This window comes from Scyliorhinus canicula, chromosome 2 (genome assembly GCF_902713615.1).
Source record: "Scyliorhinus canicula chromosome 2, sScyCan1.1, whole genome shotgun sequence".
In the NCBI taxonomy this organism is placed as follows: domain Eukaryota; kingdom Metazoa; phylum Chordata; class Chondrichthyes; order Carcharhiniformes; family Scyliorhinidae; genus Scyliorhinus; species Scyliorhinus canicula.
In genome coordinates, this window is record NC_052147.1 from 144,432,445 (window position 1) to 144,445,652 (window position 13,208).

General features: G+C 49.8%; 1 protein-coding gene across 5 annotated transcripts in view; it reads left to right on the top strand.

Annotated features, from left to right (window-relative positions):
* Positions 1–5,815, top strand: part of LOC119958886 (disintegrin and metalloproteinase domain-containing protein 23-like) — a 243,561-nt gene extending 237,746 nt beyond the window's left edge. For all 5 annotated transcript variants that reach the window (XM_038787411.1, XM_038787403.1, XM_038787419.1 and 2 more), the window contains one exon: positions 3,463–5,815. In XM_038787411.1, coding sequence (XP_038643339.1) covers positions 3,463–3,511 — 49 coding nt within the window. In that variant the 3' untranslated portion in view covers positions 3,512–5,815. The remainder of the gene's footprint in view (positions 1–3,462) is intronic.
* The last annotated feature ends 7,393 nt before the right edge of the window (positions 5,816–13,208 follow it).

Sequence of the window (13,208 nt, forward strand, 5' to 3'; positions counted from 1 at the left end):
AAAAGCCGAGGAGAAAATTTGGAGAGTAGCTGTAAGCCTGAATGCAAGGCCTCGGGCCTTCCAGTTGTTGCTTCTTGGGGTGTCCCAATGTCTGGGAGATTTGTGGCTCAAGCATTAGAGATACCTATTGCTGCCTTCCTAGCTGTGTCTCTGTGGTTAACACTCTCAACTCTGAGTCTGAAGATTGTAGTTTCAAACCCTCCACTCGTGACTTGAGTACAGAGTTCAGATTGATGGTCACAGAGCAATACTCGAGGGGTGCTGCACTGTCGAAGGTGTTGTCTGTCGAGGTGCAATTAAACTATTGCCCTGCCCTGTCCATTTTCCTTGGTAGATATAAAAGATCTCATGGCAATATTTCAGGGATGAGAAAGTGAGTTCACTGATATTCGCTAAGATTTATCCCAGAACCAACATAATTGAGAAAACAGATAACCTGGTCATTATCACTTTGTTGTTTGTGGGACCTTGCCGCGCAAAATTGGCTGCAACATTTCTTACATTGGAAGAGTGATAACACTTCCAAAGTACTCCTAGAGCACATTGGGAATTCTTCAGTGTGTCAAAGGCGCTGTACGAATTCAGTGTGACAGCAATGTGCCTCCACCTGGTGCAGAGATCCTGGAGTGACATACTGGAAGCGCCTGGTGAAGCGGAGCGCCTGGTGAAATTGGTCTTCATCACCGCCCCACTTCCCACCTTTTCCTGAACTTTGTGCTTGCTGTTCCCGGGAGGCAAAGGTCAGGAAAACTAGCCACGTTGTCATCTTCTGGGACAGCCCCTCGGGATCAAGCACGATTGGCTTCCACTTTGATTTGACGCGGCAGATTGTGCTCGAAGGGCCGGGTAAATTGATTGTTTGGAGGTTTGTGCATCATCCCCCTCCAGTGCCTCTCCCTCACCTCTGGACATTCCCAGCGAAGTCTCTCACTGCGTTTCCAAATGAGCCCTCTCCATTTTGGTCCTCATTGTCTAAGTGAGTGTTCACCATCAATGCGTGGAGTGCAAAAGAATTAACAAGCATCAGCCTGGACGTCTCACAGAAGAAGATTAGCCTGATGCATAGTTTGGTAATGGTAATCAACAGTTGCCGTTGTCGTTTGAGGTTACTCCGTGAGGTGAGATTGGCCTTGTTAGATTGGCTCCATATCTTGTATCAAATATGCAGTGAGGTTTGGCAATGCTATTGTATGCTTCAGATATTGAGCACAGTTGTCATTCTCGTTGTTCTGTTTGGCATCATGGGCCTCCACACCAAGTTGCGGAATCACCATTCACAAGTGTGTTGGGGGTGGGGGTAAACCTCGTGATGGGAAGAAAAGTAGATAACGAGATCTTTAATGTTATGCCACAAATATTACTGTACCCAGAGTGACCAACTCTCATTGAATGTATTACTGAAGGCTTCATCACATCCTGTTGAGGTGCCCAGTCTCTCACCATTGATCTCACCAACATCATTTACCTTATGGCAATTCAAAAGCAAACCACCTTTTGACTGTATTAGATAATTAATAACTGTCAAACAGCCATTCACCTCCCACCCTCGACTCCTATTTGTTTTGTTATTCATGATAAACAAAAGCATTCAAAGAAAATATAAACGAGGTGCACAGTTTTTCCCACAACACTTGTCTCCCAGTAGGGTTTCCAACCCTCCAGGGTTGGTCTGGAATTGAAGAAGAATCTCCAGGACACTACTATGTGTGACCCTGGATCATGGGTATTAAAAAAGATCTTTTTACTGTCATTTTCTTTGAACATTTTCTCTTTATCAGATATAAAAATATTGAAAATGGTGACATTAAGGCTGTTTGACTGACAGTCAAGCATCAAGCAATGGTTAATGAGTCTTGTTGCTTTCCGATTGGCGTTGGAAGGCCGCGCGTCACAAGGGTAGATGTGTTGGCTGACGAATGGCTGGAGGGAGGGGGTGGGGGGCACGAGTCATGTGATGAAACCTCCAGGAATGCCTGTGATCACAGTTGGCAACCCTGTCTTCAGGATTGTTCACAGCAGTGCCCTTCTGTTCTGGAGCGGCGAAGGCAACCTCACACCTTGCCTTTTTAGTGGTGGGCTTTAACCACTTCAAGAAAAAGAATCCGTAATCATTAAGCTGGGGGAATTGTATACTAACTCTCGGTTGTCCGCATAGTTCATGACCTCTGGTATACTCTTCGTGTCAGTGCACACTACTCATGATCACTGGTTTCTTCTAGGTTTTCTTTGCATGCCATTTCTAACGGTAGTGGGCATGTTTTTTGGAAGGAAAAGAATACACAATAGGTTGGGATGCCTTAGCATGAGACCTTGCATATATGCCCCACATAAAGCCAGACTTTGGGGAGGTTGGAGCACATCCCTATATCCATTGCTTTGTGATGTCTTGCTGTTTTTTTCCCTCCGTAAAAGAACAAGCTTTATTTCCTCCTGCTCCTCCTCTCCCACCTTCTCCTCCTCTACCACCACCTCCTTCCTGGGAGAATGGACAGCCGGTGCCAGCAGAGCCGATTACATTCCGAGGGGTGGGAGGGAGGAGCAGGAAGCTCTTGCCCATTATTCCCAGGAACCCCTCAAGCGTGCAAAGGTCACGGCTCTGTCCATTTTCCAGGGGTGTAACAGTAGGTGTGATGTGTAAGTGTGACCAGTAGCCCTTTAATGCTGCTCAGCTGTGCTTAATTATACAGGCATCCCTCAGTCTAAAGCTTGATTCGAGACAGAACTAAGGGTTGAGTGTTGTGTAGCAGCACTTCCACAGCTAGCAATGGCCGTACCATTTGTCAAAATGGAACGTGAAAATTTAAACTGGCAGAGAGGGAAGAAGGGAAACCGAATGTCATTGGCACAAGCAAAAACCAACCCGTTAGCGTTCAGAGTAGCCGCGGCAGAGAGGGTGGGAGTTCATGTCCTGCCGAGCTGCCCAGTTTGTCCATAGTAAGAAGTCTTACAACACCAGGTTAAAGTCCAACAGGTTTATTTGGAATCATGAGCTTTTGGAGCGTAGCTCCTTCATCAGTTTGTCCATGGTATTGTGGGGGACACCGAGGGCTGTTCCTTCCCCCTTTCCCCCATCTCCTCCCACACAACCCAGAGGGAGGAAGGGAAAATTGGATACTCGCCCCACCCTCCTCCCTTCCAGCCACCGTGCTAGGTGAACTGCACCATGGCCCAGAAAGGGGTCATTCATATGGCTTTTAATTGGATCAGAGGTCCATTGTGCCTCTCATTGCCACCCAGTGCCATTCCTTTCCCCCTTCAGTGATCTGCAGCCATTGCAGGAATGATCGCTGCATCCTAAGGAGCTTTAGAGCGAGGGTATGACTGTACCGTGAAGGCAGCATGTCAGAAACGCAAGCTCCTCTGTGCTGTTACTAATGTTCTTCTCTTTTCCCTCCTTCCCCTTCCCCCATTGTGTCTCCTGTGCCCCTCCCCTTCCCCCTCCTTTCCACTGCACGTTGCAAGAAATGTCAAGAAGAGAAGATACGATCCCAGTCAGGCTGGCGCTATTTGAAGAGAGGTCCGGCACCGCCTCATCAGCTCTGTCCCTGCGGATTCTGGGTACAATTGCTTAGCATAAACTCTCTTGGAAGAACCACGGGGAGGGCAGAGCCCTACTTCCTGACACGGTGTTAACTCAAGATCTACGCTCAACTCTGCAGTGAGAGAGAGCTGGAGTATTTTACTGATGAGAGAGTGAGAAAGGCTACCCTTGACCCCCTCAAGTCTCTATCCCCTTTGCTCAAGCCCCCATCTCCCCTGCCTCCGCTCCACAACCCCCGAGGACGATGCAGAGACTTATTGCGAGGGGAGTGGGCTCCAAGTACACCCTCGACAACCTCGAACCAGAGAAAAAAGAGGGTTTGATTCTCGCCATCTGGACAGTCGGCCGCGGCACAGAGGAGGCACGTGACTGAGATTGAAGACTACTTGCTGCACATGAGTTACTTTTATGTTCACTTTGCGTTCCTGAAGCAGACGCTACTCTCCCACAGCATGCCATTCTCTTCCTAAAGGTACCTGCATGGCAATTTAAAAAAGAAACACACACAAAAACCCAATTGAAGGAAATAGCGCAGCATCGATCGGCAGATGTCTTAACAGGACTGTTTCTATTTCCTCGGGAGCTTAAACGGTCAATCCTCATCCAATCTCAGGTCCATCCACTCAGCATTCTTTCTTTCTTTGTCTGCTTTGAACTGCCAGAGGTTTTTTTTAAATCTAATTTGTAACCGAGGCAGCGACAGAACATGTGTAAAATATAGTATATATGGATGTAAAAAAAATAATGGGGGACTGACTGTAGAAGGAAAACTACAAATTGGAAACTTTTTTCTTTCTCCCACCATGTTCTATTCATCAGTGTTGATGCGTAATGGGTGTTTTAAGGCAACCAGGTGAACATTCGAGGTGAATATCAGAAACGTGATTCAGGATTTAATTGCCCCGCGTGTTTCCCCTCAAAGGATATGCAGAGTAATTTAAATCTCCATTCAGTTTGGCGCACTGTAATATCCCATGAAGTAGGCGGGGGAGGGGGGGGGGAGATCTGTAAAATCCTGGCCATAGGAAACCTGAGGTTCAGGAGGCAGCCCTTTGACCCATTGTGTCTGGGAGGATTGAGAAAGAGGTATTGTGCCAATTCACTTTCCAGCTCTTGGCCCAACTCCGACAGTTCACCACACACTTCAAGTGAATAAATATTTTTTCAAATGTGATATGGATTTCTGCCTTTGCCACCTGATCAAGCAGAGAGTTCCAAAACTCGATGCCCTCTAGGTGAAAAAACTTCTCCTCAAACCCCCCCCCCCCCCCCCCACCTTAACTCATGCCCGAGGCTTCAGCACTTTGACCAGTGGCTGACGTATTCCCCCCTGACTAACATGGGCCCCATTGAAGGCTGAATGCCTTCCTCTTCCACCATGACATTGCACTGTAAAAATAACCTGATTGGCATAGTTTGAGGAGAGAATCTGTTGCCACTGGGAGGCCGAGAGAATGAGTATTGATGCTCGCTGATGAATGCCCGCCAAGCCAGCTTGCTGCTCCTGTGCCAGTCCACCTCAGCTTTACGCCCACGCTTCTTCAAAAGAAAATCCAGGAACCAAAATCTTGTTTATTGGGGAGAGAAATTTGAAGCCCGTGGCTTGTGCAATCTTGGGGACATGTTTTCCAGAGAGTGGAGAAGAGAACTATCAGCATTCCCCACCCCCAATCACCCCCAAAGAGACATGAACTGTGATTGTAGACTGGTGAACTTACTGTACTATCATTGGCAGTGAAGGAACGGTGTTATATTTCCAAGTCGGGGTGGTGAGTGACTTGGAGGGGAATATGTGGGTGGTGGTGTTCCCATGTATCTGTTGCCTTTGTCATTCTAGGTGATAGAGGTCGCAGGTTTCGGAGATGCTATCGAAAGATCCTTGGCAAGTTGCTGTAGTGCACATCTTGTTGAAATGATAGAATGCAGCTAGGGTGTCAGTGGTGGCGGAAGTAATGGTAACACAACCCGCTGAGTTAAAATAGCTTTAAAAAAATTACTGGTGGGGGAATCAAGGGGATTGGGGAATATATTGAATAAAGGAATCCATCCATGAGGGCCTGCTGGAGCAATGACAGTGTCATCCATTCCCAGTGGGACATGCTTACTATCATTGTCCAGTTGTAATGAACTCTCCACACTGACCATCCCCAGACTGTCCCCCATCCCCAGACTGTCCCCCAGACTGTCCCTCATCCCCAGACTGTCCTTCATCCCCAGACTGTCTCCCATCCCCAGACTGTCCCTCATCCCCAGACTCTGCCCCACCCCCAGACTGTCCCCCATCCCCAGACTGTCCCCCAGACTGTCCCTCATCCCCAGACTGTCCCTCATCCCCAGACTGTCCCCCATCCCCAGACTGTCTCCCATCCCCAGACTGTCCCCATCCCCAGACTCTGCCCCACCCCCAGACTGTCCCCCATCCCCAGACTGTCCCCCATTCCCAGACTGTGCCCCAACCACAGACTGTCCCCCATCCCCAGACTGTCCCCCATCCCCCAGACTGTGCCCCATCCCCAGGCTGTCCCTCATCCCCAGACTGTCCCTCATCCCCAGACTGTCCCCCAACCACAGACTGTCCCCCATCCCCAGACTGTCCCTCATCCCCAGACTGTCCCCCATCCCCAGACTGGCCCCCATCCCCAGACTGTCCCCATCCCCAGACTGTCCCCCATCCCCAGACTGTCCCCCAGACTGTCCCTCATCCCCAGACTGTCCCCATCCCCAGACTGTTCCTCATCCCCAGACTGTGCCCCATCCCCAGACTGTCCCCATCCCCAGACTGTGCCCCATCCCCAGACTGTTCCTCATCCCCAGACTGTGCCCCATCCCCAGACTGTCCCCCAACCACAGACTGCCCCCCATCCCCAGTCTGTCCCCCATCCCCAGACTGTGCCCCATCCCCAGACTGTCCCTCATCCCCAGACTGTCCCCCATCCCCAGACTGTCTCCCATCCCCAGACTGTCCCCACCCCCAGACTGTCCCCCATCCCCAGACTGTCCCCCATCCCCAGACTGTCCCCATCCCCAGACTGTGCCCTATCCCCAGACTGTCCCCATCCCCAGACTGTGCCCCATCCCCAGACTGTCCCCCATCCCCAGACTGTCCCCCATCCCCAGACTGTCCCCATCCCCAGACTGTGCCCCATCCCCAGACTGTTCCTCATCCCCAGACTGTGCCCCATCCCCAGACTGTCCCCCAACCACAGACTGTCCCCCATCCCCAGACTGTCCCCCATCCCCAGACTGTGCCCCATCCCCAGACTGTCCCCCAACCACAGACTGTCCCCCATCCCCAGACTGTCCCCATCCCCAGACTGTCCCCATCCCCAGACTGTGCCCCATCCCCAGACTGTCCCCCAACCACAGACTGTCCCCCATCCCCAGACTGTGCCCCATCCCCAGACTGTCCCCATCCCCAGACTGTGCCCCATCCCCAGACTGTTCCTCATCCCCAGACTGTGCCCCATCCCCAGACTGTCCCCCAACCACAGACTGTCCCCCATCCCCAGACTGTCCCCCATCCCCAGACTGTGCCCCATCCCCAGACTGTGCCCCATCCCCAGACTGTCCCCCAACCACAGACTGCCCCCCAACCACAGACGGTCTCCACACCCAGACTGGTCACCCTCCCAGACTGCTCCCCATCCCTAGACTGTCCCCATTCCCAGACTGTCACCCTCCTTAGACTGTCCCCAGACGGTCCCCGTCCCAAGAAGGTCTCCGTCCCTGGAGAGTTCTCCCCTCCCTAGACAGTCTGCATCCTCAAGCACTCTCCGTCCCCATACAGTCTTTATGCCCAGGCGGACCTTGCTGATGACGTCAGGCAGCTTTAGCTTCCACATCCCCAACACCCTCTGCAATGTAAAGTATTCCCACTTTAATTTTCCAGTGTAGTTCCATCCACCAGAACAATGACATTCCTGCAAGGATGCTCGTTCTAGCTGGTGTTTCTGACATGGCCACCTCTGTCAGCCCCACCCCCATTGGCCATCTGACACAATACCTTCCTGCACCAATTGGAAAGAGAGTGGCCCCTTGAAGACTTTATTGCCTCTGAAGAAGCATCCAAATCAGACAGCTTATTTTTCGCCACCACCACCATTTTATGGCCGATCAAAGTGTTTTTTAATTTGCAATGTCCAGCACCCATCTCGGAGATTAATCTTCAATTCCTGGAGGGATGCTAATCCTATCCATGGATTGGTAACCTCAAGAAGATGGGTTCCCTCTGCCTGCGACTTCCACTGAGGTCAATGGCAATGGTATCTGGACCACAGCACCTGAATAGACACCTGCCTTGCCCAGTACACCTGCTCTATAGCTGCTGCTTCAGTACTGTATATAACATTAGCCATCCTAGAGAACACAAAACCTTGGCTACAGCTGGGATGCTGCATGTAGCAACGTAACCAGGGCTTGGATCATTCATTGAGAAGCTCAAGATTAAATTCAGCAGGAATATGCTAATAGGTGCATGGGGAACAAAAACAAAGGAAGAAAAGATTAACAATTTAATTTTTATTTACTATGCAAAGATGTGTATTGCACACAGCTATCCACAAAAAGAATCACGGTATGAACTGCTAAATACTTGAAGATCATGATGAAAATGATTTTTTATATGCTCATTTCTGTTCTTGAAAGTTTTACTTACTAATGAAATGCCATGAATGGAATGACTAACTAGTTCTTTAGTAATATGTCAGCACCAGGTGTATTTTCATTAAAGGTCACCAGACTAAAAGAAAAACTATTGGGCTGATTTATATTTAATTAATATCATTATTCATCATGCAATGGGAGCATTGTAACTCTTATGATTCGAAGATGCACAGGGAGGCAGTAAGCCTCGACTGCTTTCCAAATCCATCATCACCTGTGGGTTTTGAGAACACCGGAAGAGTATCCATGGGGTACATATCTCACTCTTTGGCAAATTGATAAAGTGCAAGGTCAAGTTTTCCTTTCTCTCCTCACATATTCTAATTCACTCCAATTAGATAACTCCTCGCCAAGAAAAAGCTTTCCAAAATTTCACTGCACATTCTCAACAGTCCCAGAAGCAATGCGTGTGCAACATTGGGCATTTCGTAAGTGATCTCTGGGACTCCAAAGTGGTCAATGTCTTGTATGGTGTTGCTGTGGTAAATGGGGAGTAACTGTTCCCTCTGACTGGTAATAAAGGGACACGGAATGAAGATGATTGGCAAAAGAACAGGTGGGTTGAGGAGAAATGTTTAACTATGCGTTTGCTGTGATTTGGAAAGCACTGTCCAAGAGGATGGTGGATGCTGGGAATGGGATGGTCTGGATCGGCCAGGAATGAGAAGATAAGGATCTGCTGGGATTTGTATGGTCTGGATCTTCTAGGATTTGGATGGATTCGATCTGCTGGGGTTGCTAATATTGGATCTGCTGAAATTGGGTGGTTTTGGTCTGCTGCAATTGAGAAATTTTGGATCGGTTGGGATTGGGATGGTCTTGATTCGGTGGGATTGGGAGCATCTGGATCTGTTGGGATTGAGAAAATGTGGATCTGCTGGGATTGGGATGGTCTGGAACTGCTTGGAATGCGATAGAATGCCAGTGCATAAGTAGGCCATTCAGGCCTTTGAGTCTGCACCGACCCTTCGAATGAGCACACTACCCATTTGCACTCCCCAGCCCACCTCACCTTAGCCCCGTAATCCCATAACAACCTGCACGTCCCTGGACACTTAAGGGACAATTTAGCATCGCCAATTCACCTAACCTGCACATCTCTGGACTGTGGGAGGAAACCGGAGTACCTGGAGGAAACCCACACAGGCACAGGAAGAACGTGCAAACTCAACACAGTTACCCAAGGCTGGAATTGAACCCAGGTCACTGATGCTGTGAGGCAGCAGTGCTAACCACTGTGCCACCCCAGAGGGCCTGGTGATGCCAGGAGTGAGCAGACTTGGATATGCCTGGATTGGGGATGGCCTCAATGATGATGCTCAGTCATGGAGTATATTCACGACAGAGATTGATAGATTTTTGGAATCTTAAGGGGATCAAGGATATGGGGTGCAGGCAGCAAAGTGAAGCAAAGGCAGAAGATCAGTTGAGATCCTAATGAATGGCAGAGCAGGTTGAAGAGGGTACATGGCCTACTTGAGCTACTGAGATGGATTCTCCACTGCCCTCGCCGGCAGCGAAATTCGCAGTCGGGCAGAGAATCGAGCGTTGGGCTAAAAACGGCGCCGATCTCCTTGCAATATTCCACACCCCTCGGGTACATGCCCCATGCTGGCAGGCGCAAACAAAGCCACGATTTGCATGAATTGAAATATGACTGGTGGGCTGGACCCTTGATGCTCTACCCCTCTGCCATCCTCTACCCCTCTTGGGCAGGAGTCATTAGGCGTGAATTGGTATTTACAAGTGGGGCCCGGGTGCCATTGCCTTGAGAGGTTACAAGAAGCTAGGAAAACTCTCCAAACCTTTCGGGCTTGCTAAAGGAGTGTCTGCCTGGATCTCAGGGAGTAACGGGGAATGACTCTGTGGCAAATACTTGGACTCGGGGTGCCCTGGCCGAGACCATCATTGCTGCGTTAATTTGTTTAAGCCCACCCTCTGCAACTTACAGACTCCTGGCTGTCGTGACTGTTGACTGCTCACAGTATCCTCTATATGCCCTGAGGCTTCTGGTCATGTGGAAGCCCTCTCAGTACGGGAGCACAGTGGTTAGCACAGTTGCTTCACACCTCCAGGGTGCCAGGTTCGAATCCCGGCTTGGGTCACTGTGCAGCGTCTGCACGTTCACCCGTGTCTGCGTGGGTTTCCTCCGGGTGCTCCGGTTTCCTCCACAGTCCAAAGATGTGCAGGTTAGGTGGATTGACCATGCTAAACTGCCCCTTAGTGTCCAAAAACATTTGGTGGGGTCACTGGATTATGGGGATAGGGTGGAGGCATGGCCTTAAATAGGGTGCTCTTTCCAAGGGCTGGTGCAGACTCGATGGGCTGAATGGCCTCCTTCTGCACTGTAAATTCTATGAATCTATGACCCCTCTGGAAACCCCATACCCCAACACTATCTTCAAGGGGATGGGCGTGGTCATGCTCAATCACCAGTCCATCAGGTGCTGGCACTCCTCAGGAGCACAAACGCACAAGAGGATGTAGGGGATTAGCAAAGCGCATCCCAAGCAAAGGATACATACACCATGGTCGCTGGAACCCTCCCTCTCACACAGCCCCACTCAGAGCAGAAATGTCACCAGTAACACAATCAGCTAGCCCACTCCCAGGGCGGCATGTGGCGCAGTGATTAGCACTGGGACTGCAGAGCCAAGGACCCGGGTTCGAATCCCGGCTCTGGGCCACTGTCCGTGTGGAGTTTGCACATTCTCCCCATGTCTGCGTGGGTTTCACCTGCACACTCCAAAGATGTGCAGGCTAGGTGGGTTGGCCACACTAAATTGCCCCTTAATTGGAAAAAAATAATATTTGGCTACTCTAAAAAAATTTTTTAATCAGCTCGCCCACTCCTGAGGATCACGAGATGTCTCCAAGGCCTGCCTATCCACCACATCCCTGATCCCATCCATCCTGCCCCTGTCCATGAAACCTGACCAGCTAGCTGGTGGCCAAGTGATGTTCATCCTGAACCTTTATGCCTCTGGCTCATTCCAGGGCTCGAGCTGGAACCTGCATGGGATCTCGCAGTCATTTGCACACACGTGCATCCATGCGCTCTTGCATTTTAAAAAAAAATCATTTACGGGATGTGGGCGTCACTGGTTAGGCCAACATTTATTGCGCATCCCTAGTTGTCCTTCAGAAGGTGATGGGTTCAAGATCCTTCTTGAACCGTTGCAGATCCTGAGGTGTAGGGACACCAACTGTGCTGTTCGGGAGGGAGTTCCAGGATTTTGACCGACAATGAAGGTACGGTGATATATTTCCGAGTCAGCGTAGTGAGTGATCTGTGCGGGGGACCTCCATGGTGGAGTTCCCTGGTATCTGCTGCTCTTGTCCTTCTAGGTCAGGGGTGGGCAAACTTTTCCGTGCAAGGGCCGCATTCAGAAATTCACAATTCACAAAGGGCCGCATAGTATATTAAGTAAAATAATTACTTCACCCGGTTATGATTCTGGGCGCCTCATATAGAACATAGAACAGTACAGCACAGAACAGGCCCTTCGGCCCTCGACGTTGTGCCAAGCAATGATCACCCTATTCAAGTCAACGTATCCACCCTATACCAGTAAGTAACCCAACAGCCCCCCCACCCATTAACCTTTAAAAAAAAATTTTTTTTAAAAATTTTAAAAAAAATTTTTTTTTTTTTTTTTTTTTAATGACTTGGTGGGCCGCAGAAATACCTTTGGCGGGCCGCATGCGGCCCGCGGGCCATAGTTTGCCCACCCCTGTTCTAGGTGGTCCTGGGTTTGTAAAGTGCTGCCTAAGGAAACCTGGCGTGATACTGTTGTGCATCTTGTAGATGAGACACACGGCTGCCATTATTTGTCAGTGGTGGAAGGATTGATTGTTAGTGGAAGGGGGAGAAATCAGCGGGCTGCTTTGTTCTGGATGTGAATAATAATAAACTATTATTGTCACAAGTAGGCTTACATTAACACTGCAATAAAGTTACTGTGAAAATCCCCTAGTCGCCACACTCCAGCACCTGTTCTGGTACACTGAGGGAGAATTCAGAATGTCCAATTCACCTAACAAGCACGTCTTTCAGGACTTGTGGAAAGAAACTGGAGCACCCGGAGGAAACCCACGCAGGTACGGGGAGAACGTGCAGATCCGCACAGATAGTGACTGAAGAGGGAATTGAACCCGGGACCCTGGCACTGTGAAACAACAGTGCTAACCACTGTCCTACCATGCCGCCTTTGCTGTTGAGCTTGTGTGTTGTTGGAGCTGCACTCATCCAGTCAAGTGGCGAGTATTTCATTATATTCCTGACTTGTGCCTTGTAGCTGGTGGACAGGCTTTGGGGGGGTTCAGAAAGTGAGTTACTTGCCGTAGGATTCCTAGCTTTGACTTGCTTTGGTAGCCATGGTATTAATATGGCTAGTCCAGTTCAGTTTCTGATCAATGTTGATCGTGGGGGATTCAGCGATGCTAATCCCATTGAATGTTATGGGGCGATGGTTAGATCCTCTCTTGTAGGAGATGGTCTTTGCCTGGCACTTGTGGGGTGCGAATGTAACTTGCCACTTATTAGCCCAAGCCTGTATATTGTCCAGGTCTTGCGGCATTGAACTGCTTCAGGATCTGAGGAGTTGCGAATGGTGCTTAACATTGTACAGTCAAAGAACAAAGATAAGTACAGCACTGGAACAGGTCCTTCGGCCCTCCAACTGTGCTGCCCGTCTAACCTAAAACCTACACATCCGGGGTCCGTATCCCTCTATTCCCATCCTATTCATGTATTTGTCAAGATGCCCCTTAAACGTCACTATCGTCCCTGCTTCCACCACCTCCTCTGGCAGCGGGTTCCAGGCACCCCCTACCCTCTGTGTAAAAAACTTCCCTCGCACATTTCCTCTAAACCTTGCCCCTCGCACCTTAAATCAATGTTCCCTAGTAATTGACTCTCCCACCCTGGGAAAAACCTTCTGACTATTCACTCTGTTCATTCCCCTCATAATTTTGTAGACCTCTATCAGATTGTCCCTCAACC